The sequence below is a fragment of the Etheostoma cragini genome, chromosome 13, assembly GCF_013103735.1.
Source record: "Etheostoma cragini isolate CJK2018 chromosome 13, CSU_Ecrag_1.0, whole genome shotgun sequence".
Lineage (NCBI taxonomy): Eukaryota > Metazoa > Chordata > Actinopteri > Perciformes > Percidae > Etheostoma > Etheostoma cragini.
The window spans coordinates 16056000-16083262 of record NC_048419.1 but is presented as its reverse complement, the minus strand read 5'-3'; the positions used below and the strand labels follow the sequence as shown (position 1 = coordinate 16083262).

Sequence of the window (27263 nt, the reverse complement as noted above, 5' to 3'; positions counted from 1 at the left end):
TATCTTGGCCAGGTCTTCCTTGCAAAAGAGATTTTTAATCTCAATGGGTATTACCTGGTTAAATAAAGGATAAATAAAAAATAAAAAATAATAGATTTGTTACTGTAAACTGGAAAAAATACTTTTGGACATGTGGGGATATGATATCTCCAGATGAAAATCTGTACTTCCGAACCAAATAGTTGATTATTTATTAAAACAACAATGTGAATAATCAATTCATTCTTAAGTCATTCATTAAGAAAAAATATATCACATTAAATGTATGATGGCCTTATTACAAGTCAGATTAAACTTCCAATCCTTAATTAAAAACTGAAAATTAACAACAATGAGCTGTGATTCTGTTCTTCAGAACAGAATGAGTTTTTGTAACCTCACCTGTGAGTCGTTGAACAGGGACCCCGTGGGCTCTGGTCTCGTGTAGTCGGGGGGGTTGGCATGGGGGTCGTAACCCAGGCGAGACAGCATTGGTGCGATTTCAGCCATGTTGCTTATCACGTCAGAGGGAATGTGCCCGACCCACTTGGAGAGGGCGTCTGTGTTCACTGGCTTCATCACCTGGTCTGTGGAGCGCTCAACCCTGCACACAAACACAAGGTCAGTTTGTGTGTGTGTGTGTGTGTGTGTGTGTATATGACAATCTGTAGCCTATGATATTACACTTTTTCTTTCTTTGATTTGTTTTAATTTACACATTTTAAACCTTCCCTCCATATCAACCTGTCCACCCTAAATAAAATACAAATATGTGTACACACGGTTCTGACCATGCCACATTGAGTGATAACTTAAATTTCTGAGGAGGATATAAAACATTTGTGTCGCCAACCGTTGCATAACTAATCAAAATAAGGGCACTCATTCTCACAGAATGTAGCCTAAGTCCTTCCAATACACGCCCGGTTTGGGTTTTTTTTGCGATGTGAAGCAGCCAGATTCCCATTAAATCCCCCGAGCTTCTGCCCTAAAAGAGATGCTCAACTTGAATGACTACTGATAAGTAGAGCAACAAAAATTAAATATCTACTACTCTGGCTGAACTCAGGCATCATTGTGGTCAAATCTGCCTGTCAACCTGTGCTGCTTTTTAATTTAGTGAAAACATCACCACCATAATACAGTGAATTAGTAATGAACGATGGTCCTGGCAGGTACAGGTCACCAAGGTCCGATGTTCTCTGGAAAACTTCTGGTTTAAAGAAACAAGGTGGAGTTCACGTTCTTAGATGGCACACATATCACACACTGGTTGTCTTTTATGGCTGATTATAATACATCTTAAAGTATTTGTTTTTAGACAATAAATATATCAATATGAGTAAAGGGATTTATCATTTTTTGACACAATTGTATTTGTGGGATAGTGAAGATGGTTTTGAAACAGCCTTTAAACCATAATGTTGGCAGACAAAAGTTACAGAGGCTTGAGTATTCACCTTAGGCTTGACATTCTTTTAACCTTCTTTTACCTTTTATATTCTTACATTTTGTAGACCAAATCACCAATGGCAAAAATGATCATCGGATTGATCGATACTGACAATAATTGCTAGTTGCAGCTTCAGAAGAGACAGACCAACTGCCAGTTTGCGCGTTTGAAAGCCATGATGTCTCTCTCTCTCATAGGTGGGCAAAATTCTCTGGGCGGGCAAAGCAGAGAAAGGGGACGTAACCTTGCCCCTTATGACCTCATAAGGAGCAAGACTCCAGCTCGGCCCATCTGTACATTCAGTTGTCACAAAGGAAGAGCAGGATACCCAGGGCTCGGTTATCACCTATTGTCCTTTCTAGCCACAGGGGGACCATAGGCAGGTTGGGGGAACTGATATCAATGTTTAAGAAAGTCATAAAGTGACTTTTTTTTTAAATGACTTTGATTCTCATTTAATTTTACGAGCCGACTATAGTGCTATTTTCTATTGTGAGTTTTGAAAATAGACTGTATAAAATAGGTTTTAAAATGCTCCCAAGCGCTGCAATACTCTCCCTTCTCTTCATTGAAGCCTCTGTGTTTACAGGCTCGTGGTGATATGCAATGTGCTATAGGTGCCTAAAAAAAAAAAATCTATGTTTGGTACTGGCAATTTGTTTTGTTTTGTCATGGTTCATGTGTGCAATAAACATTATACTATGTGAGAAAGAAATTGTGGCAGAGAACCGTGATATCAATTCTAAGCTAAAAGATTGTGATTCATTTTTTACCCCAAAATTGTGCAGGCCTAGGAAATACATCACAAGATAAAGAGTGGAGTAGTCTTTGATTTTCCTGACCCTACACTCTGACCCGTCCTGTGGACAGGACAAGTAAAAATAGAATTTCTTCCTGACTGATCGATACAGTCTTAAATTACCTGTGTCACTTCTCTTCCACTGACATCCTGTCACATAACAGAAGATGGATGCCAGGAAGATAATAAAAAATCTGAAGAAAATACAGGCCAAATTCTAAATCAATGGACATTTTTTCATCTGTATGTTTACATTAAAAAAAGATCCTTAAATCTAAATGTCTTGAGCACTTAGATAATACAGAATGAGCAGAAAAAACGTAAAAGCAACTTGCCTTTCCAGAAAAATCTGTAAAACCTCAGCCCATGAAACGGAAACTATCTGCATGGTCAGATCCCACTAGAGCTAACACGGTGTACACACACACATTTCCCATACTGACCTGGACAGAGACACGCCACCAGCCTTTCCAATCAGCTCTTCATGGTGCAGCACTGAGGGGTCCCACTGCAGCTCTAGGAAGTGAAGCAACTTCCTCATTTCCTCCTCCGAGTGGAGGACGAGCTGCTCATAGCGGACGGGCAGACATCTGGACTCCCCAGCTGCCTGGCACTGACTGAACATGGTCTCCACCGCGCTGCTCCACTTGGTCAGACAGTCCTTGTAGCTGTTCAGGTCAAAGCCAGAGATGGTCACCTGTGAAATAGCAGAGAGATAGGATGAACACAAGGACACCTATCATGACAAAAAGTGAACACAGAATGGAAAGTTTAGTGAGTCACAATGTGTTAGCAGTACAAATTTGTGCAACATGAGCCTGTGAGGAAGTGTGTCCGCCTGCAGCCGTGAAAGAAACCTAGCGTACCTTGCGTGATATCATGGAGTGGACGGTTGCCCGTCCGTCTCGTAGCATGAGCACAAATTTGGCTTTAGGAAAGATGCGTGACAGATATGAGAGCGACTTCAAGGCAAACGGATCCTTGTTGCAAAGGCGAGGTGCAGGCTCCCCGTGGCCAACTATCACCTGGAACACATTGAGTAAATATTAGTAATGCCACAGATACTACATGCAAACCACTCCTTTTTGTATATAGAATACCAAGATTTTAATATGTACACATTTAGGTGCCAAATATGAATATGTGTAATAAAACATGAATATTTTACCCAAGACCGACTAGTGATTAGGATACAGACAGTTTTATAAATTACCTTGTTTTAACACAACATTTTCGACATGTTTCCACAAGCTTTAGTGGTGCCGGTAGGTGGGTTTGGATTATATTTGAACAGAGCTAAGCATCTGCTGGTTTAAGCTTAATATTTAATGGACAGATATAACAGTGTTAATGATCCATCAACAAGAAAACCATCGAGCATAGTTTTTAAAATGTGGAACTATTCCTCTAACAATAATTTTGTGTATGTGTCATCTGTTTCCATCATGCAACATTTAGTAGTTGTGTATTAAATGTATTGTCGTATATGACAATACATTTAATACTTTGGGGTTTTGGTCAGACACGCCTTGGGCTCAGAGAAACTGTGACAGGATTTTTTTTACACCATTTGTTTTACCTTTATAAGCTACTGTAATAGACTAATCGATTCATCAAGAAAATAACCTGCAGACAAATTATTAATAAAACAATTTGGAATGTTCTGCTTAATAATTACTTTTAATAACCCCGTGTTGTGTATGTAAACACATCCTTAAGCTAAAGCAGGCCTTTGACACCCAAATGTGTGCAGATTAGCAGATGCAGAGGCATCGACCAGCTCACCTCTAACAGGAATGCTCGCACGGCTGAGTCCAACACCTGGTCAGTGACCCCGGCCTCGTCCAATCGCATCTTCTCCTTCACTGAGCGGCTCCAGGTGGCCCGCATGGCCAAGAGGCGGGGAATCACTCGGGTCTCTTCCCCGCACCGCACAGCATTGTGGGCATCCAGCATGACGCGCATCAGCGTGGTACCGCTCCTGGGAAAGCCTCCGATGAAGATGAGGGGGGTGTCTTCAGGGAAGTGTTCCGTCAGGGATAAGCTCTGATTGGCTGAGCCCAGGTTGAGCTCCATCCACCGGTACCGATGGCTCTTTGGAGGGCACTCTATCCCACTCATGCCCAGGTAGAGCAGGGAGGCAGAGCAGAAGAGCACGCAGCCCAGCAGTAGGGTCGATCTGGTGTTCCTCATGTTTCAGATTCAGGAGGACATAAACAATATTCTGGGGCACCTGAGGAGGTGGCTGGAATCAGATGTGAAAGTAGCTACGTCTTAAATTTCAGCAAAGGTCAGTTGAAGACTTAGTTACACAATGACAGTCCGGTCGGTGAGGACGACTGCGAGAAAGAACCGCTAAGGTGATGTTGAGGAAGGCCTGACGGAGGTCAGGATGGGGGAGACTCCGCGCTCCTCTGCAGCTTCTCGGCTCTGGTGTCTGAGAGCAGGATCCAGGCCTGCTGTGCTCCACAGCCAGCCACATCTCTAATCCATCACTCCTACCAGAAAACAGGAGAACAACACTTCAAGACAAGAACGGCAGCACAATCAGTTTATGTATTGCTTACAACCAAATACAGATGCTTCTGTTTCTCCAGGATCGTAAATCGTAGTGCAGTACAAGATGAGATTTATTTTCCAAGCATGATTTTGTAACTTGCTGAGTAACAAAAAAAAATCCTCATTTTTTAATTTTCCAATAAATGAGTAACTCCAAACACGAGCCACTTCCCTGCATATATGAGATATCATCAGGGAGCAGAATGTAGTGCTGGCTGCTGTTATTTTGCCAAATTCACTTGTATACTGACTTTCAGATGAGCATCCAATTTCTGTTCTCAAAGCAGTTATTTTGCATCTGTCCTCTGGAGAGCTACTGACCCTTAACCATATCAAAGTTCACTGCGGCATGCAACACAGACACACTCTGAGGCAGTGTTTTTGAATCCACTAATTACAACTTCACATGAACATGTTTTCCTCTCACAGTTTCTGCCACAGAAATGCAAAGCAGTTTGTTAAGACCAGATTACTATTGACTACGCGATCCATCCTGCAACTTCCCCATTTTACTTCTGCAATGTGCCTACAAGCAGTTTCAGCAACATGAGACAGCATCTAATTCCTCTTATTGGCACACCACTAACTAAAACACACACGGTTGCAAAAATAATTGAATTCAGTGGAACATTCGATGACTGATGATGTCCCCAATGTCTCTAAACACTGATTTCACTGCAAGTATTTGACTTACTTTCAAAGCATCATTACAGCTCCGAAACTGTTTTACTTCTTACAAAAGCTCTAAGCAAATCTGGAGTGTGTGTCCCGCTTCTCAAAGGTATTTTGGTTTCTGTCTCGTTGAGACCGAATGTGCATGTGAGCCTAACATCTGGATGCCACGTTGGGAACTCTCCTCTCTCTGGGCTGGAATAGCTTGCCTGTAAAATTCAGTCCAATGATCAAAGCAAAAAGGAAAAAACAGCTGGAAATGAGGACATTCAGGCCTGGCTGGGATACTGAGGTGCTGCCATAAGCCATGCTAAGTCCAGCATTATCTATAAGCTTTACATGTAATTCTAATGCATTTAGAGATTAAGCCACTTGGACTTTGTGGAGAATTAGGCCAGTGTTTTTTCTCTCTCTCTCTCAACAGATTTAAAGAAACATATTTTTCTCACAACTAACAGTCAATTAATTTCATCATTTATTTGGTCTATAAAATAGCTTTAAAAGACCTTCACAATTTGCCAAAGCTCAAGTTAATGTCTTTAAATTTCTTGTTTTGCACGTTTAAAACTCCAACACAATTTACTTAACATAAGCAAAACTCACTAGCCAGTACTCACTATTGAGAAGCTGAAAACAATTCATATCTGGCATTTCTTTATTTTCATTTATTTTCATTCTAGGTTATCGTTTTCATTTCTTACCTCACACTTGCCTCTGGGGTTAGCTTCCTTATTTTAGTTTGGCTTTATTTGCCTGGTAGGTGTTGTAATACTGTCTCTGTCTTTGATGTTTTGCCTCCAACTCGATACATAATTGGTAACTGGGAAACATTGGAAAATAATATCTGTCTCTGAGAAATCTCAGACACAGATTTATTGAACCTGAGCGGGCAAAACCAACTAGGCATGACTAGAGTTTTTTTTTCTTTTTCATGAAGTGGTTCTGCAAGGACTAGTAGTGGAGGAGTGGATCCCTACTCTGATAATTTCCAAGGCAACTGTTCACTGATCAGAGCCAAAAACAAGCCGAAAGGTCTACAATCAGCATAAAACAGTGACCTGTGATCACAGTCAGTGGCTGGCAAGAAAGACAGCAGCATACGGACATCTTTGAGCAGAAGTCAGGAAACCCAAATGTCACCTCCTCTTCACAGGAGGGTACACTGCCTTTCTGCCAAAAGGAAAGTATTGTGTCGTGATATATATTTTTTAACATCGTTTGTTCAACCAACTGTTTTCATTCCTTTAAAGGTTAATGTAAGACAAGTTATACTACATAATGCCAACAAAAATAATATGAGGCTACATGTTCAATTGCAGTTGCTTCACCATCAAAAATGTTTGTGATGATCCAGGAGCATATCTTTGAAGCCTTCTTGTTCCTCACCGTGGGAAGCACTGACTTCCTGCTGAAGGGAAAGTCTGAGAGGGACAACTACTTCCACATTTCCCGTTTACTCTTGCTTATGCATTACTGTCAGGAGTGTATATGTCCATTTTGTTCTTTAATGCCGTCAATTGAATGTTTTTCTTCATATGTCGCCCCTTTTCAGTAGCCTACTTTTGTATAAACCATTCTTGCTCTCTCAGTGCTGCAATAACAGCTCCCTTTCATTTTTTTGCTGCGTTGCACAAAATATGTGGTGAACCAGGTATTGGTGGCAATAAGGTGAAAGCTATCGACGCTGTCAACGTTGTGAGTGTGTGTGTGTGTGTGTGTGTGTGTGTGTGTGTGTGTGTGTGTAGGGAAAGGATTATTCCACGGCTGCAAAGCCAAGGCCCAGCAGCCAGCAACATCTGGCCTGACTTGACGATGCATGTTGCCTGAAAAAATGCACCCGAGGCAGGCGGCCACCAGGTGAATGACCGAGAAGAGAAGGGAATGACCTGCTATCAGTCAAACATACAGTGACAGACCAGCGGCCACCAACAGCACAGCATAACCGCCAGAAAAGCCTGTCAGGGGGTTATTTAACCATCTTTACCTAGTACATACACTAATTTAGCTGTCTGTAAATATATACGCGTCGTAAATCTGTACCAGATCCGTTAAAATGGTGTTCACTCACCAGCGTCTGTGAAACTGCCGAATTCCGAAGAAAAAGCATGAACCTTGATCCAAACAGCTGAAATCAGCAGCTCCTCATTGGTGTTTTATCTTATGTTGAAAGTCTGAAAGGCGGAGGTCTCAACGCTATTTACCGTTTTGTTTTTAAAGACACATAATTACGCAACGTTTCGCTAATGGTTCGCGAGGTAACTTTGCACCGTGAGACTGAGAAGTCAAGCCGTTTTTACCGTTGAAGGTGAAAAAAAATCCGTTGGACACAAGACGAGCGCAGCCAAGCAGAGAGAGCCGAGCCTTGATTGGTCGATGAACGTTCTGAATACTAAATCACATCTGCTTGGGGGATTCTAATTGGTGGAGGTGCTAAAGGGCAATTCCGCCGCAGTAACAAACCCAGCTTCCCCCCCTTCGCACTCAAAGGGCTAAAATTACTTTACTTCATCGATTCGTGTGCTCTCAGTAAAAGCCCACAGGGGAAATCTAATCACAGTGTGGGATTTAGTTGAGGTTAAATCCGCCTCATTTCATTTACCCACCTTTTCATTAGTAAAACCCATTTTGGTGACTCTTTTAGTATGACATGGGTCTTTATGATACATTGTGGCCCCTGTGGAGGAATGAATGTGACTAAATTACACCGGTAAGCCTGTCTAAGGACGATAAATAAAACAAAATAAACACTGACATTAATGAATAATTAACGTGATGCATCAATAATCAATGAAATATGTATATTTGAAATATACGCACTGATACAAGTGTGCATTAAAAACATTTTAAAGAAAATAAATGGCTGACTTCTCTGTGACTACAGGTATTTTATTTACAACATGATTTATCTCTATGAATTATGTTAACACCTCTTAGCTTGATTTATGTGGATGGACACTGCCAAGTCAACACTACAGATAGCAGTATATTGATTTAGATTTAGATTTGACATAGTCAACTGGGAGCTTTCAATGCCTCTAAGGTCTGTGGGATCCTGGGCAGTTGCTGTTACTGGTTGATTATTCATTCTTGGAAAAAGGGGGCATCTTAAAAGTTGCTTGTTCATACCTAGAGCTACAAAACTACACTACACTGTTATTTCACTGTATACTAAGCATACTAAGACTGGGGACTCTCTGGGTGCTAATTAGCTTTGTGCAGATATTTAGTACATTATATTGTTTATAATTGCAAATTTTTCAGATTGGGAGGCCCTGCACATCTACTCACGGAATGTGTTATGTGTTCACTTCCAAGCAATTTATGACTTTCACTTTACCTCTGCAAGGTGTTAAGTAAGCACAGGAAACTGATGTGATACACTAACAGGAAGTTCAAAACCGAAAAGAACATGAGTACAGTATAAACAGCACATCCTTCCCCTGCTGCATGAAAACATCCCAACACAATAACATGAGCTGATCCAGAGCCTGTAGTTGAAGACTGTGTGGGTTTGTGTATGAGTCTGCAGTTTATTTCCTGTGCAATTGATGAGTTGTTACAAAAATCTAGCTCTGTGAAAGATCCTGTGTGCTGAACTACAATATTATTTTCAGGATGATTAACCACATTTATTACAGACCTAAGACAATCTCCTAAAAGGACTAAATATACAGCAAGTAGAATGACTAACGTTTTGTCTTTATGGCACTCCACAGGTGCATTTCTACTGTTGAGTTGCATTCACAGACCTGCAGGAGGACGCAGAGAAAGGATACGTCAATTATCTGACTGTGACATTGGTTTCAATTAAAGTCCTAATTTAGCACCAGCTCTTCACAGTCTGATATGCTGCGACTTGCACCACATGTGAAACTATCACATATGCACATCACAAAGCCACCGACACATTTTGGCAGGAATGTTTCATTTTGTTACAGAAGGAAAACACCAGCATGTTTAAAAAAAGATTGCATCTCTCTCCTTGAATAAAAGACATCAATCACCTCTTGGTCCATACTGTCTAATCTTATTGTTATTACATAGCTGCGCTCTAATAATACTGTCTGGCCTTATGTTAGTGCTGTAACAAAGTTTAATTGCATGACTGACTTATATTACAGCTTGGGAAATCATACAGCAGCAAAAACCCTTGTTCCTATGCACCACAGTAGAAACTGACAAATAACATTGAGTCAGAAAGCAAAAATATACCGGGTTAATAGCAGACTGTCTCCGCATAAACATTATCTGATGTAAAATACAAATTTGACCAGTCAGATGCAAAACAAGACATCTCTTGAACCACTGTTCAAAAACCTGTACTTATGCAAAGTGTGCGTGTTTGATTTGTATGTACGCAAATCACAAACAATCTTCTTCCACTCATTGAATGATTCCTCTTAACACAAGACATTTAATATATTAAATAAAATGTGATAATGTCCTTTTAGTCAAAGCCAGGCCGCCATTTGTGCATCCTTTCTGTCAGGATGCTGTTCAGTTCAAACAGTGATGCTAAATGGGAAAAGTAAAAGCAACCAGTCCAGTTCTGTAATCATTTTAGCCTTCACTCCAGTTCTCCACCCATGGGTCATTTCTGGCCTGTTCTTTACCCTTGGGTCATTTCTGGCCTGTCACTTTGTCATGACTGTTCACCTGCTTCATCCATTTCTGCATCTGCTGGAGCTGCGTTCTCCTGCTCCGGGTCACCAGGCAGGACGTCTGCCACGGTGTGGATGAGCTCCTCAATCTGCTCCTCTGATAACCGCTCTTCACTCTCCTCCACCATCTGAACGCAAACAGAAAATTTAGTGTCTTATTACAAATGATCAAACACCAACTGATTTTACTTTCAATTTCAATGCATGTTTTACAACCTTATTATGATGCTCGTCTATGCCTTATTTAATACATAAGATGTGACACACATAATCTCGTCAAAACAATCTCCCCTCAAGCTCCATTAGTAGCACACATTATTTTGACCAGAGGAAGTTTTGCCAGTCATGATATTGTAGTTCAAATTTCCAAAATAGTTGAGAAGTCCTTGAAGAGGACATGCTATACACTTTTATTTTGGGGGCTTTTAAAAAAATGTTATATGCTTTGTTGTTCAACACTTTACCTTAGACTATCTATTGCCTTGACATGCATGTCTGACAAGATAACACTCATAAATCACCAAAAGTTACCTTATTTATCACTCAAACATTTTGCTATGCTAATGCTATTTAATATGTTACTGTATAATAGTAGTAAGTGCATGGTTTTGTAACTCTGGGTGTGGGCAGATTTAAATGCCAGCAAGAAGGTAGTGAAGGTAACTGAAAAACAGCAATTTAAATTCTCAGGAATCATTTAACTTGATTTCAGTAAACAAGACCAAGCATGTAATTTAAGCATGTATTGTATGTATATGAGCATGTATTGTATGTATATGAGCATGTATTGTGTTTACAAACCGGAACTATTATCATATGCATATGGTCTACTACTACTTCGCTTTGCCAGACCTTCCCCCACCGCGGCGCATAGGAGGAGGAAGGTCTGGCTAGTCCAGACAGCATTCCGGGATGGGAATAAAAACGTGCTCTTGTTTATTGGAATTTCTTAACACCAGTCACAATCTACTTGGGCAGTGCTAGGCACCAGGAAAATACGCGGTGCAGCGGCAAAATATCCTGGGGAAAGAACATATTTTGATGGAACATGTGTACATTGAAAAGTTGTTTTAGTCATGCAAATAAAAACTCAGATGGGACAGATAGTCTAGCTAGCTGTCTGGATTTACCCTGCACAGATGTGAGAAAAGGTTAACCATAGTCCTCATAAATCGACCGGAGTTTAAATGCAAACACAAAGGAAGCCCTGGGCAACGGATATACAGCGTAAATGAGTAAAATTCTGCGGAATTTCTTTCGGCAACACAGCAATCCCGGAAGTGGAACTACAAGTATATACGCTAAGTAATTGGAGACAATTAAGTAAAAACACTCACTAGCTGAATTTCCACTGCTGTCTGTGGCCGGTGGTTCAATAGCTGCAGTTTTTCTGCCCTGATGAGAGAAAAAAATAAAATGATTGTGCATCTTAAGTTATCCATAAATTTCCAATTAAAAAACATGAATGATGACACCTATGCCTTTTTAAGATCTCACTGACTTTGTGAGTTTGTGAGGCATCATGGTGGTCAGGAAGTCTTTGACGATCTCTGGAGTCTGCCTGCTGCAGGGCGTCTTTGACAGGTACTTCAGCGTCTGTGTAGGAAAGAGGAAACTAAGGGAACGCTGTTGCAAAAGTGTAAATGTGACACAACAGGCACACAGAGCAGGTTGAAGTCAATGACGGGAGAAAGAGGACGCGTGCCAACCTCATACATGATGGTGTTGAGGTTCTGCTGCCCGGTGCTGTGTTTGCTCTTCCCGCTGTCCTTCCTCTGTTCCTTCAGGTCTGTCAGCAGTTTGAACACCTGAGAAACACACAGACAGACAAATATGAAGCAACACAAAATTATACTCATTTCTGGACACTACAACATATTTAATGTAAAACAGTGAGACATAACACATTACCTCATAGTTACTGAGCATAGCAGCGTTAGTGTTTTTCCTGAAAAGAAAAAAATTAAGTAACGTTTAAGCACAAGTTCAAGTTCTTGACCTTTGCCAGCTGTATGTGGTACCAAATAATCTATAATCAAAAGGCAATTTACTAGCTTTTAGAGGTTTTATCTGGGTCTGTTATCGCTATAGTTGCTGAATGAAGTCTATGAGATGCGACTAAAAGCTCTGAAAGATAAATAGTGGACCTTTGAGTTTAGATTATTTTGGATTACATACACAAGTGTGCAAAATTAAATGAACAGAAAGTTGCAGTGGGCTATGGACGGGCACACGAGGGTGGATAAAGAAGGTCGGGGGCAAATCCTGTTTTGATTCATTTAAGCCCGAATCGAAAACGCTCTTACGTTTCTGTTTTTTGTTTATAAATGCTGTCAACTTGTAGATACTTTTCAAACAATAGTTCCTAAGGCAAATGTGGTGCATTATTAAAACACAAATCCACCAACACAAAGACACGGTGTAGACTAAAGTTACTGCTCCAGTGTTGCCTGGATCAGTGTGTGCTAACATTTTAGCCGGCTTGTTCAGGTAGAATTGTCCTAATTGTCTTATTTCAAAACTGATTACAATTTAATGTTTTTACTGTAATCAGAGAGACCTGAAAATGTGTCTAAAACCAGTTGTCTTTGCACTCTTAGCCGTTCCTACAGCTCGATCCACACATCAACCGGAAACAGCGATAAAGACGTGGATGTTGTACCTTTAACCACAATATCTGGTTACAGTTAAAATTAACAACACACAGTTGACCATTAACAAAGTCACTGTACGCAATTCTGTATTTTAATAAATAAATAAAAATATTCTTACACTTCCATTTCGCCAGACAACTTAGCTTTGGTCCGTGTGAATAGTGTCCGTGCAGAAAATGTAAACAGGGTCAAACGTTCCGTCGGCACAAAGCCGCCTAGTTCTTATTTTAGTCATCAGAGAAATGATTACAAAGTAGGCTACTCATTGTACTGGTCATTCACTTTAGTTTTTTATTTTAAATGAGTCTACCCCTTCACGGTTGTGCTGCCTTCTTCTCATTATACAGGCTACTTTATGATTTTAAAAGAAATATGCAGTTTATTCATTAATGTGCACTCCAGTGAAGACATGACAAGCACATTGCGGAAGCTAGATCCATTTCTTCACAAATCAAAGAAAGATCAATAGACTTATTGATACTGTAAATAAAATGATGTCCAGTCAGGGTCACTCTTGTCCATTTATTGCTACAACGAAACACAACATCATGTCAGAGACATTCAAGGTGACAGATTATCACTCAGTGAACTGAAAATTTAATCTTTCACCTCATTTATACATGTCATGAGAACAAATAAAGCAAAAATAAAACACGTTTTATTTGCTATAACTGATTTAAAAACAACAACAACAACAACAACAACAACCATTTAACCAGGTAAGATCCATCAAACATTCCCAAGACAGTGGTGTCAACACAATTAATGTATTACAGAGTATTACAAATCCAATATCCAATATACTATGATTGTTTTCATACATTTCTTACAAAAATGAGATGAAATCCACATCTAATAGGTGATTTTCTTGAAAACAGAAGAAAGAAGATAACAAGGTATGATGTACATCTTTGAGACTAATATCAATGTTTGAGTTTAAAAAAATAAATTGGACATTTAAATGCTTAACAACCATAGTTTCCTGATATATGAAAACAAACACGACAGCCCAAACGGCTCTCTCTGTATCTTTGGTCAGCAGTTAGCTCTGTAACTACCAGTGTGTATACGCTCAGTACACTCATGCCTAAATGTCCATTGGGACTGGTGCCTCTCTCTGAGTTAAGATTTGAAAGAATGTCTTCAAACTCTCGTCACTTATGACCACTGGATTGTTGACTGCACTATAAAATGCTGTTAGATTTCTGCTCTCAACCAGTTTCTTCAAATTGGTCATCATGATTTGGTGACGTGCATTTTGGCAAGCCAAGTATTCCTTCAACACATCAAACTCACTTCTTTCCACCATTTGGACAACGAGGTGTTCAATAATGACGGACATAGGATGGCCAAACTCTATGACACTCTGGCTCTGCCCTCGTGCGTTGCGGTAGGCATATCCACCTGAATGCATGGCAACAACATTACAGTGCTCATCAAAGACAGGAGAGCCGGAGGAGCCAAAGTAAAAACAAGACTCGTACATTAGAGCCTGTCTGATACTTTCATCTTTTTTCACGTCCTCAAAGAAACGCTGAGTAACCACCTGAATGTGCTCTTGATTTTTGCTGTAGTGAGGGTTTTCTGGAAGAACACCCTCTGGATTTTCACGCTGATGCCTCTCCGCAACCTGGTTGCGGGATTCAGGCAGAACAATAACACATGGATTAATCTTTTTCACACCACCGTAAGGATGCCCAATGATGCAAATTCCACCACCGTTAGGACGAGAACCAAAGTGTGTTTTTGTTAACAAAACATCAGGCAATTTCTGATCAGCTCCTAGCTTCAACAAAGCCCAGTCATACATGTGCCCTGACTCATCACGACTGTATTCAAATCCAGCAACCTTTTCCACTGCCTGTCCAAACTCCTTCTGGTCTAGACTTTCATAAGAGAAATGGACGGTGACCCTCTCATTAAGCTGCTTCGTTCCATCATTGTAAATGTTTTTAACGACATGGCCATTTGTGATTACATATTTGCCAAATAGGAGAAAGCCACTTCCTGCTGGTTTCCCATTTATTCTCACCTGGCAAATTGAATGACTGATATCCATCAGTTTCTTTACTATTTTCACTTCCATGCATGTCTCAACATTCTTTCCGTACTCCACACGGAAGAGATTCTGGATACAAGAAGATCCTTGCAGGGTTTTCTTTCCTTTCACCAAATCTTTAAACTGTGAAGATAGATGATTCTGCATCATCTTTGAATCAGGTATTTCAAAAACATTTTCCAGCATTGATTTCTCTTTTGGTTTGCTGTCATTCATTGAATGAGATGCGGTTGATTGCTGGGGAGGATCTTGGTTTACATCAGAGTCAGACCTCTGAGATGCGTTCATGTCAGTCTCACTGAGACTGACATGCTGACTTTCTGGTGGTTGAGACCTATTTAACAGTATGATCTGAAAGGTTTCACCATCAAGAAAATCAACAAGACTGGAAATTTCAGTCTCCTTTTTATTGCTTTCGTGAGAAAGCACACAGTACTTTTTGAATATGGTTTCAGAAAACGACCATCTCTTTTCAGAGCATGCTTTACTTTTTCACCTTTGTATGCATAAACAGTAATTATCTGAAATTCTGTTTTTAGTACCTGGTTTCTCATGATATTTGCTACATTTTTACCTCCCTTCGGCAGTACATGAAACATCACAAGCTCGTCAGGTGCCACCTTACTTTGGCGAGGATGAGAGCATCTAACCGGTTGCTTTGCCTTGTCTACAGCTTTGACATACTTGACAATCAGGGATTCATTTGGTTTAATTAAGCAGCATGGAAAGTGTGAACTTATAAGTTTCCCATCTTTTACAATAACAAGCTCTTTGTCTTGGTTCTTTCCTGCAATATCTCTAAATATGTCACTTCTCTTCAGAACGTTCTCAATAGTTCCTGCTTTATTGCAGGTATGAGTTGTTGATTTCTTGTCTTTCCAACACCAATCGAACAAATGGGTTGCATGTAACCCCCTTCCTGGAAATAAAAACACAAGCAAGTCTCATTTCATTTAAATACAGTGAAATTATGTTAATTCCCTAAAAAAAGAAAAAAAAAGAAAAAAAGAAGACTCTTAAACCATCCATCCATCTATTAGCTATACCTGTTTCACCAGAGGGTTTCTGGGTACTGGAGCCAATCCCTGCAGACTTTGTAAGAGGGGGGGGGTACACCCCGGTGAGGTCTCCGGTTTAGCACAGGGCTGACAAAGAGAGGCAGAAAACACCACACCAATAAACTTAACCACCTCAAAAACATGGCTGAAGTGAAGGGAAAACACATGCTCATACGTAACATATTTTTTCTTAATCATGTGCCCCTTACACTAACATGTTGTTCTTTGAAAGCTAAAGAAAAACATGCCTCAGTGAATACTAGAATTTTTTTTTCTATTTGCCAACATAGAGTTTAAATAAAATATGACAAACCACTGCAACAGGTTGTAAATTAGGAGGTTGACTGTTTTTCCCATCCTGGTTGTTTGTTTCTTCCTTGAGATAACAGACAGAAATGTTATTAGAAAATAGAAATGTATCACAGAATTAAATTGTCAAACCATAAATCAGGAGACAGGAGAATATCTGTACCTTGACAACTTCGTCCATTGGTCCATTCTTTTCGGTCATTTTTAATGTGATGTTTCCAGCTGAATTTGACCAATGCTGAAAAAATCTTTAATTTCAGGAAAAGGCAAAGAAATATTATTAATTTCTAAACACTAACAGTACTCATGGGATTATTATTTTGTGCGTTTATATCAATATGACATTTACTGTGATTCACTTCACTTAAAACACAACAATAAAACAACAAATGTAAGTGGCATGATGCCTTCTCATTGTTCAAAAACAGGTTTGTGCAATTTTCTTGCTGGAACCATAGACTATAATGTTAAGAGACAGAGCAGGTGTGACGTCACCCATTGGTTTGGAGAGATTTGCTATGAGTCATTGAGTTTGCCGTTACGGGCGCAGCCATCCTGGTTGTGGATGTGACCATTTTAGACGAGAGGGAAGAGTAAGGGAGGAGCCATGTACAGTGGTGTGAAAAAGTGTTTGCCCCCTTCCTCATTTCCTGTTCCTTTGCATGTTTGTCACACTTAAGTGTTTCGGAACATCAAACCAATTTAAACAATAGTCAAGGACAACACAAGTAAACACAAAATGCAATTTGTAAATGAAGGTGTTTATTATTAAAGGTGAAAAAAATCCAAACCATCATGGCCCTGTGTGAAAAAGTGATTTATTTAAAAACAAATATTGAACAACAAACTAGCAGGCAAAGAGTAAAAATGTTAATGAAGTACTAATATTCACATCATCTTTTCCTGTTTTTGGCCATCTCCTCTTTAGAGCCATGTGAGTCAATGACATCCATGCATTATACAACACGTGTAATATAATTATCATTGAGACAATTGATGTTAAAATATAAACTGAATCCTTAATAATTTTATAGACACTTACATCATAGGAAAGTCTTCCAGGAAAACTTTGCAACGCCATCTCCTTTTTTGTTCCCCAAAACATAGTTTAGTTCTGCTCATAACATGAGACAGAATATTTCACAATTTTGTTAAATTGTTTTAAGTTTTCAACCACACTGCCCAACAGTTTGAGTCGACACATAACGTCTGCCATGTAAAACAAGACTGAAGTTATTTCCTACCGAGACAAGCTGTTACTTTAGTGTAATAATTAATGTCATAAACATGTTTAAGAAAAGGAAATAAATCATATTAACAAGCCCTTGGCCATAACAAGAGAAAACTACAAGGGAAAAAAATTGACAACAGTAACAGCTGATATAGAAACGCGCCTGCAGCTCTGTAGCGTTATGACTTGATTACTTTAATCCATATCTCATTAAAACAAGATAATACAATACAGACAGATCGCCTTCACACACCTTTACTGTTCCTCTGACTATCCTAAGTCACGCGATTCAGTGGCACTAGCACCTGCACTGGTCGCGCTAGCCGCACTAGTCCTGGGGTGGCAGAGATGTGCTAGGTGTTGTGGATCTGAGCTCTCCTTCATCTCCTGGTTGCAGATGAGTCAGAAACCGTCCATGCACACAACAACTGTAACATTGTCCTTCAATGGAAATCATTTCCACACTTTCAGATTACTTGGAGCTAGCATAGACAGTTAAAGAAGGGAGCTAGCCATCCAATCCGAACCTCAGCCTGCTCAAATTGTGCAGAAACATTAAAATAGACATAATCAGCTTTTTTAATTGTTTTTGAAAACTAAACCACTATAAAAGTCACACTTACTTCCATTATTTATTGATTAAAAAGGGCTGTCCGAAGCGTGGGTTAATACCGCTAAATTCACTCTGATATTGCGATGAAATGACAGGGTCAAATGCTGGAGAGTGGTCGGTGTTAAACGTTGAGGGGCGGGGTTAAACGTTTAACCCCGCCCCTCAACGTGTCTGCGGGTCTGCAGTCACCGGCTTCTCTGCGGGCCTGCAGTCAGGGGCTTATCCAAAGATTGAGCAGTGTCGGCACACGATCCGTTCTGCGCATGTGCGATGTGTTCGCGCACGCGCAGATGATAACCATGATGTAAGATGATCTACCAGAGATTTACGGCACTGCCCGATCTGTTCCACAATAGCTGTCGGTACACGATCCGTCCTGCCTACACGATCCGTTCTGCGCATGCGCAAGATGTTCAAGCACGCGCAGATGCTAATTGTGTTTTTCGAGGCTTCACGACACTGCACGATCCGTCCTGCACATGCGTAAGATTTGTTGCAAAAATCCTTGATTATGCAGCACATTTTCTTTAAAAATTCAATAGAATATATGGGATATCTATGCGATGAAATTGCGGGCACTTGGAACAACTGCGGTTTAATGAAAAAAGGAATGTGTTTTTCTTGTTGTGCAATTCCATCACTTCATAACATTACCATGGCAACAGGGGAAATGGCTGCCTAGGCTGAAGTAAACACAACATTTTTCAACTTACTGTTAAGATATTTGTGACTTTTAGCAACAAAAATCATGCAAGCCCCGCATTATTTTGCATGGAAATCTGCAATTTTTTGCAGCAAAATAAATTGCCCCCCGAGTAAAAATGCGGACTTTGGCTGATTTCAAACGAGTGCATGTTAATGTAACGTGTTACAATAAAATGAAACATGATTGGAGGCTTGTTAATGTGGTACTGGAATATTCTTCTTACTGGCCTGGGCCCTGTATTTGTCTTGCAAATGTTTTATTTTTTATTTTTTTAAATGCTTTGACTTTCCCTCAGTCAAAAAGAATTCCCATTCCACATGTAATCAAATGTTAATGTAACAACTCCTTTATATTTTTGGATTGGCCACCACGTAAACACCTCGTAATTCATAGCCTGGCGTAAACAATAATTAAAAAATAAAAAATAAATTAAAAAAAAGATTACATTTTGATCACGTAATAATAATGTCACCTATGCCTGGTACACAGATGTCAGTACACAGTTTTGGATCAGTGACAAGTGTTAATTTGTCGTTGTTGAGCACTTGTGAACTACAAAAAAGTCTGGCCTACAAAAAATGCTAATACATAATTTTATATATATATATATTCTGTATATGCACCTCTGGTATTGACTTTTCGTATATGTACATACTGGCGATATAATTGTTCTTTGTTAATAAAATGAAGAAAAAAAAAAAGCTTTCCGTTGTGATGCTTGGCCGTCAAGTGTTCCGACGCATGCGTGGTACCAATAGTGCAGGGAAACAGGCAAGTTTTCAGCTACGTATTTATGCGCATGCGTGAACATCGTGCGGATGCGCAGAACGGATCGTGTAGGCAGGACGGATCGTGTACCCACAATAGCCATAGCAGTAGCGGTCTGCTGGTATCCTCCACCGGAAAGCTATAACAACGTTAATTTAGCAAACAGCTAATCCGGCTAACCGCTAGCTGAGACCCTCAAATATAGCACAACGTCACATATAATATATAATATAATAATAATGTCGGCGTCCTTGAGTGCCAAAAAAGGCGCCTTTAAATAAAATGTATTATTATTATTATTATAATTATTAATATTATAAATAGTTGTTATGTCAGTTCTACTTTACTTGTGCTCATTTAACATACAATCACTCAATACTTGTTTTTATTATTACTGTAAAGTCTTAATTTAGCTGTAGCCTGCTTTTCCCACTGTTTACTTTGAGTAACGTTATTTTAGACTGAATTAAAACTAGCGGTTAGCCGGGAAGTTAACGACGGTACATGGAGGCTAACCGTTCTCTTAATACATCCATGAGGCTAATGGCTGAGAGATCGTACCGCACAGTGTACTGAAATAAGAGAACGGTTAGCCTCCTCCGGGAAGCTGACGCTAGTTTAGCTTGATACAGCCTAAAATTACGTTACTCAAAACAATGGGGAAAGCAGGCTACAGCTAAATTAAGACTTTACAGTAATAATAAAGACAAGTATTGAGTGATTGTATTTTAAATGAACACAAGTAAAGTAGAACTGAGGTAACAGCTGTTATATATTTAAACGGTTATTTTCATGTTATTTATATATATGTAGAAAATAAATAAAAGTAAAAAAGAAAAGTGTAGTGCAAATAAAGTCACATGTATCATGTACATGTATGTAAGCATGGTTTGGAGTCCGCCCATTTCTTCTTGTGATTGTGGAATTTTCCCAATAACAAGATTAATTGAATGAAATAAACAACATCTTCCATCTGCCTTCAAAGCAAATCAGAGTATCATTAAATTGAATTGATTGCCCTGTGTTCCTTCTGATAAGATGTTGAACTGGAATTTGGAGAGGAACTCATTATACTTTAGTAAGTGCCAGTCAGCATTAAGGAGTTGTTTTACCAAGACAATACCATTATCAACCCATCTTCCATAATACAGAGATTTGTTTTTGAATTGAATATCCTTGTTATTCCAAATGTAGTAGTTGGTTGGTGTATTGTTATGCTTGTAAATTCATTTCCAGGCCAGCAGAGATTGTTTACGAAAATTTGATAACTTTACAGGTAATCTATCAATTTTATGAAAACAAATTAACAGAAATTTTAGTCCACCAACGGTAGTTTTACTTTTTCCCGCCGTTGTTCCTCCTACGGATGACGAAATGTGAGGTGAAGCTTCGAACGTCTTCGGTGACGTCTTTTAAAGGGATACACAGCTTTAGTATAAACTGCCTCGCTCGCGCTTCACGCCTAGAAGCTTCGGTATTGTGTTTTGTCAGTATTCAACATCCACTCAGCTAAAACATTGCCCCTGACAAAACCTCTACAGACTTCCATCGGCGACAGACATGTCTAACACGGAGGTAAGGTCAACGTGTAGCTTGAGGAAACCTGACCACCGGCTTCCATGTGTTGTTGTAGTTTTAGTACCCAGCTAGACACTCAAGCAAGCTGGCAACCGGGTTCACACTGTAAACAAATGTAACGGTCAATTATGTTTTGTGTCTGCTAATTGTGTTGTAGCTAACGTTAATGTAAACACATTATTGCCCATTTGCTTCTGCTGCCCATTAGGGAAGTAAACTTTGGGGAGGTCGTTTCGTGGGAGACACTGATCCTATCATGGAGAAGTTCAACGCATCCATCGCTTATGACCAGAGGATGTGGGATGCTGACATACGGGGGAGCAAGGCTTATGTGAAAGCTCTGGAGAAGGCAAAGCTGGTCACCACGGATGAGATGAACCAGATTTTGCACGGGCTGGATCAGGTAAACCGACACCCCCCCCCACACACACACACACCCACACCACACACACACACACACACACACACATACACAGAGAGCTGCTCTCATGGGATATATAGGTTCACCACAGCATAAATCCAAGCGGACATGCTGTATGATTACCGTATTAACTTTCTGGCCACAGTGCTCTCACATTAACATGCAAGAAAATACACTACTGTTGCATTATGGGTATGCGTTTCACTATTTGCCCTTTAGTGTAGATGTAGGTTAATAGATGACAGCTGAAAATGTGCCAAGGTGCAGAATTCCTCTCTGTATTATTCTGAGTTTGTGGTGAACAATCATGTGACAGACAGCAGCTGCCAAACAGCTTCAGCTAGTCTTTCAGTCACACAGGTTACAGGGTGACCTACCATGATGTTTTGCTTTGGCAATGAAAATTACATTAGGCAACCAATACATAAACTATTATTATAATAATGATTTGATATAAAAACTTCTGCTTATGATGGCTAGAATTCAGTTGCTCCATATGCTACTTATTTAAACTATAATGAAATGTGTATACTTTGTAAAAGTAACTGGCAAGTCAAAATTATTTTAATGTGTAGGTGTATTTAGCTTACTTGGTGATACAGTCTTTTTTTATCCTTCAGATTTTTGAAGAGTGGTCCAAAGGTGTTTTTGTGATTAAACCTGGAGATGAAGACATTCACACTGCCAATGAGCGCAGGCTAAAGGTGAGGTAGAGCTTGTTTGTACTTGTTCTTAATGTCTTACTTAGCAGAAGTGAGTTAAATAGTTTTAAACATAAGAAAATATTGCATTCATTAGCTCAACTTTTTCAGGCTTTACGAATAGGTTCCAGTGATATTCTGTATTTTGATTATTGTCAACAAATTCCATGAAAAGGCCGAAGCTATCAATGAACTTATTCTACTAACAAGTATTGTCTGTGTAGCCAAAGCCTGATCTAGCTTATTTCTCTGTGGCATAGACATTACCTTGTCCAAAAACTATTAAAAACACACTATTATTAACTAATAACATATACTCCATCCTGCTGCCATAAACACTCATTAAAGCATCAAATGTGTTATTTTACTGCTAAAAATAGTCCCCAACAGATGCACTATTCACGCCTGTTTGAGTTACGTTAAAGAAATTACTTAAAAAAACAACAACTATGTTTGACAATATTCCATATTTCTTAGTGCCACAGAAAAAGTATTTTGAGAGATGGACTAACACAGTTGCTTTTCTCTTTTTTTTATGTGATATGTTGACATTGCCAATAATGGAAAAAAAACATCAATACAATGCCAGCGTTGTGTTTTAAGACATCACATGGAGCATTTGGGAAACAATGGACCAGGAAATCATGGGTCATTTTAGTATATTAATCCCTTTTAGTTTTGGGCTATACATTTATTGTTTTACTGGTTTGGTGTCTGATGTGATAAGCCATGCTGTAGTCCTTTTACTGTCTTGTTTTTCAGGAGCTGATTGGTACACCTGCAGGAAAGCTGCACACTGGCAGGAGCAGAAACGACCAGGTTTGTCTTTGTAATATTAAAACTTTAGTGACTGATTTGCTATTTGAGGACTATCTGTTAAAGTATTACAAGACTGTGCTGTGTGCTTTGGTGTTGACCAGGTCGTGACTGACATGAGGCTGTGGCTGAGAGATGCCATCTCGACCCTGACGGACAACGCCCTACAGCTGATGTCTACCATGGTGGAGCGTGCAGCGGCGTAAGACAGATACACACTGGTATACAAAAACACACACTTGTTACTTTTTTTTCTTCTCTTTTCTAAAAGTCCTTCTGTCACCTCTTTCTGAACTCAGAGAAATTGACGTCTTGTTTCCTGGTTACACCCACATGCAGAGAGCTCAGCCAATCAGATGGAGCCATTGGATTCTAAGGTGACCTTTTTATGAAGGGAAACCTTCAGTGCATTTGTCCTACATTTTTATATTAGATGATGTGTTGTTCATGTCAGTCTTGTTTCTCTTTCCCTGCTCGCTGGTTGAACAAACCCTCAGCCATGCTGTTTCTCTGAGCAGAGATGTGGACCGGCTTCAGGAAATCAAGAAACGAGTTAGTGTTTTACCTCTCGGCAGGTACGCTGTGAACGCACACTCAAGGTCTGACACAGATTCCCCCCCCCCCCCACAGACGTGACCAGTTAATAAGAATAATTCTTGTCATTTTCAGTGGCGCCATCGCTGGAACACCATTTGACATTGACAGAGAGCAGCTGCGGAAAGGTCAGGCTAAAAAAATTAACACTGTGTGTTGTTTATTTATAAAAACATGTTTTTTTAAACTGAAACTCCAATTTCTCCACATCTGGATCTGTAGATTTGGAATTTGATGGCATCAGTCTTAACAGCATGGATGCCACGGGCCAAAGGGACTTTGTTGGTAAGACACCATACATGTTAGTCAGCTGTCATACAATCAAAATGAGCATTTTTCTGTGTTCTTTAATTTTTTTAAATGTTTGCATGTGTGTTTCTTTAGCGGAGTTCTTGTTCTGGGCTTCGTTGTGTTTGACCCATCTCAGTAAGATGGCCGAGGACCTGATGCTGTACAGCACAAAAGAGTTCTCTTTCATCACACTTTCCGACGCCTACAGGTCCGTTTGTATTTTATTACGTGATGGAACATTATAATTTGCACAGGCTCTTAAGATTGCAGAATTTAAAATTAAATCATTGTTAAGTGGTGTTTGTACAAAGCTCCATGTGTGCATACTGTATATAGTAAATTCGTATTTCAAAATGTCTGGATTCATTTTAAAAGTGAGTGATGTTTATCAAATAACGGATACTGCACTGGGTAATAATACAGACATCTGGTCATTTTAACAAAAATAAATGGTTAGCATTCAACAAATAAAGCTCAGATGAGTGAAAGGGCCGCTGTCAAAACCGCATGCATGCTGTTTGTTGTCAAAGGGAATTGAAAATATGAATGTATTACTGTAACTGAAGTTGTCTACCTCAGCTGTTAGTCTGGCCTTATGAAATTCATTTTAAATCTGAACTGGTGACTGTAAGCCCAGTCATATTAGTTAGTTTTTGTGCTTGTACTTGTGTGTGTAGCACAGGCAGCAGTCTGATGCCCCAGAAGAAGAATGCTGACAGTCTGGAGCTGATCAGGAGTAAAGCAGGTCGTGTCTTTGGCAGAGTAAGACCTCTGACTAAAGAAACACTTTTGTTAAATCATCCTATTATCTGTTTTTTGAAAGGCCCACTTTGCCAGTTAATTTGTGCCTCTGGTTTTAAGAACACACACTGCATAATACGAGAAAAGCTAATGATGCTGAGATGGCTCTTTTCTAATGTCTTTTGTAAAATAAAATGGGGAAATCTTGGTATAATTGCAGCAACAAGTGAAAGCAGGGCAAGTGAAGAACACATTTTCCATGAACTCTGTTGTGTCAAGTTGCAACAGTGTACCTTATTTGTGCCGTTTTCTTTTTTACTGATCAGAAGAGCATTGCCTTTACTGCAGACTTTACACTCCTTCCTCCATCGCCTAGTTTTCCTCTAGAAAACCAGCGCCCTCATGTTCCATTAAGCTATCACTAGTTTTATTCCGTCAGATTAAAACCTGGCAACCCATTGTGCAAAAGTCAGGTGTTATTATTCAGAGCGTTTGTTCTGACTTCGTATGGCTCGTTGCAGTTTTCTTGTTAAACTCAAGTTCTGACTTTGTGTATTTCAGTGTGCAGGGTTCATGATGACTCTGAAGGGCCTGCCCAGCACCTACAACAAAGACCTGCAGGTATGGAAGTGTGTCTTTGTGTGCTTTGATTTCATTTGGAGGACTTTTTATGGATATTTCTTTCTAACTTCTTTGTCATACTGTCTTTATCCCCCTCCTTCAGGAGGATAAGGAGGCCATGTTTGACTGCTATGATACTGTTCACGCTGTGCTGCAAGTGGCAACTGGAGTCATGTCGACTCTCGAGGTCAGAGATTTAAGTCTGTTAATTATTTTGATACCTTACCTGATCTCATGGGTACAATGTGGCCGTGAATCTAAATTTGAAACTTTAAAAAGGTTGTGAGTGACAGCTGGCCTTATTTTGTATAAAACCTTGATCTCTTTAAAAGAAACTGTACAAAATGTGTAACTGTCTCTTGTTCCATTTGAATGGAAGCACACAATTTAGAAATCCATTACGTATGTTAGAAGAAAGAAAGACAAAGTGTCCAATATGTGCAGGTTTCCCAGAAACACCAATTTCACAGCACCGCAGAGAGTATTTTCTGATATTGCTACTAAAAACATTTGAATTATTATTCTTTTTTATGTTTCTCTTGTGCAAAGCAGCATGGGCAATTTAACAAGCCTTTAAAAGATCACAAATACTTTCACGCCCATCAAAAGACAAAATGCCAATGATTTTGTTTCCGTTGATGTTTCCGTTGGTGTTTCAGATTAAGGAGAGTGCGATGACAGCGGCCCTCAGTCCCGACATGTTGGCTACTGACTTGGCCTACTACCTTGTGAGGAAGGGGGTGAGTAGTCATTTTGTCTCTAACTTATACATGTATGTATACAATTTTTGTAATTTTTCTTTTTTTATGTGCTGCTGCTGTCTTGGCCAGGAGACTCTTATAAAAGAGATTTTTTTATCTCAATTAGGCTTTTCCCGGTTAAATAAAAGGGGAAAAAAATACTTTTAGGTTTTCCATTCAAATGCAAATAGAAATAATATTTTCAAAAAGTAATTATAAAGAAATTTAATTAATCAAAAAATAAGCCAGTGTTTGTGTAACCAAATAATGCATTATGAATATTCTGTAGAGGCTGGATCAACGATACAATAAAAAGGATTTCCAGTAATAAAGTCTGGTATCAACTGTACCTATCAGTTATGCCATTTCTTTTTGTACATTTCATTTATCACTTCTTCACTGTATCAACCTGCCAACCGTTCCACAAAGTAAAACCAACTTTTTAGCTATATCAAGGCATTATTTTGAATTTCTGGTAACTCCATTTGACAAGAACCACAGACAACAAAAAAACTGATGGATGAAAAAACACTTAATATGTGGTACAGCTATAATCAAGACAATAGCAAAATTGTTTTACGTATTTTGTGTGTTGATGTGTAACTCTGTGTTGCAGTTGCCGTTTAGAGAGGCCCATGGTATTTCTGGTAAAGCTGTGTTTGCAGCTGAATCCAAAAATATTGCCCTGAATCAACTCACTGTGGCCGACCTGAGTGCTGTTAGGTGACTGTCTACACACACACACACACACACACACACACACACACCCACACACGCCTTTTGTAATGGAATAATGGATGCTTTTCTCAATTTTCTCAATGTCGTTTCAGCCCTCTGTTTGAAAGTGACGTGTCCTCAGTATGGGACTACAGGAGCAGCGTGGAGCAGTACAGCGCCCCTGGAGGCACAGCCCGGAGAAGTGTTGCTGAACAGGTGGAACACCTGAGGAACTGGCAAAAGAAACATGCACAGTGACCTCAACCTATTTTGACCTTAAAAACTTGAATCATGTTACTTTTGCAATTTAGGTAATAGAAGTTTGAATGTCAGATTTAGGTCAAATGGATTTATAATGTAAAAAAAAACATTTTGCCTACAAAAAAAACTTTTATCTTCTTTTTCAAGCACAAAAGACAGGTCAGTTGGTTGGTGTGTAACCAAGGGATGTTTCAATTGATCATGTATCAATCACAAGTGTTACAAAGGACTGGACAATAAATAAATGTTACTCAAACAGTG

At 39.5% G+C, this 27263-nt stretch overlaps 4 protein-coding genes across 6 annotated transcripts in view; 1 reads left to right on the top strand and 3 right to left on the bottom strand.

Annotated features, from left to right (window-relative positions):
• Nucleotides 1–21554, bottom strand: part of LOC117955385 (protein-tyrosine sulfotransferase 1-like) — a 23086-nt gene extending 1532 nt beyond the window's left edge. Inside the window, exons 1-6 of one of the 2 annotated variants that reach the window (XM_034889848.1) lie at nt 21543–21554; nt 7531–7648; nt 4017–4729; nt 3098–3256; nt 2675–2928; nt 382–583 (exon numbers count right to left, since the gene is read on the bottom strand). In XM_034889848.1, the coding sequence (XP_034745739.1) occupies nt 382–583; nt 2675–2928; nt 3098–3256; nt 4017–4424 (1023 nt within the window). In that variant the 5' untranslated portion in view covers nt 4425–4729; nt 7531–7648; nt 21543–21554. Of the gene's footprint in view, nt 1–381; nt 584–2674; nt 2929–3097; nt 3257–4016; nt 4730–7530; nt 7803–21542 lie in introns of those variants that run through there. The other variant, XM_034889847.1, reaches the window with a different exon arrangement.
• Nucleotides 10071–12962, bottom strand: crcp (calcitonin gene-related peptide-receptor component protein). The gene is made up of 6 exons (XM_034889849.1): nt 12896–12962; nt 12035–12071; nt 11833–11931; nt 11625–11719; nt 11461–11518; nt 10071–10251 (listed from the first exon to the last, which is right to left on the bottom strand). Exons 1-6 carry the CDS (start codon nt 12901–12903, stop codon nt 10105–10107), a joined length of 444 nt encoding a protein of 147 aa, XP_034745740.1. The 5' UTR covers nt 12904–12962; the 3' UTR covers nt 10071–10104.
• On the bottom strand, nt 13221–16609 carry LOC117955384 (protein FAM111A-like). Of its 2 annotated transcripts, none has more exons than XM_034889843.1 (4): nt 16367–16609; nt 16208–16270; nt 15883–15981; nt 13221–15755 (listed from the first exon to the last, which is right to left on the bottom strand). In XM_034889843.1, the coding sequence occupies exon 4, from the start codon at nt 15122–15124 to the stop codon at nt 13865–13867; it is 1260 nt and encodes a 419-aa protein (XP_034745734.1). In that variant the 5' UTR covers nt 15125–15755; nt 15883–15981; nt 16208–16270; nt 16367–16609; the 3' UTR covers nt 13221–13864. The 2 variants fall into 2 exon arrangements, with proteins under 2 accessions (XP_034745734.1, XP_034745735.1); XM_034889844.1 differs by having other exon boundaries at nt 16208–16266.
• asl (argininosuccinate lyase) lies at nt 20892–27263 on the top strand. Its single transcript, XM_034889842.1, has 16 exons — nt 20892–21096; nt 21308–21502; nt 22141–22224; nt 22984–23040; nt 23142–23239; nt 23337–23414; nt 23535–23612; nt 23707–23759; nt 23854–23916; nt 24016–24130; nt 24600–24684; nt 25225–25284; nt 25388–25471; nt 25944–26024; nt 26641–26747; nt 26855–27263. The coding sequence occupies exons 1-16, from the start codon at nt 21082–21084 to the stop codon at nt 26997–26999; spliced, it is 1398 nt and encodes a 465-aa protein (XP_034745733.1). The 5' UTR covers nt 20892–21081; the 3' UTR covers nt 27000–27263.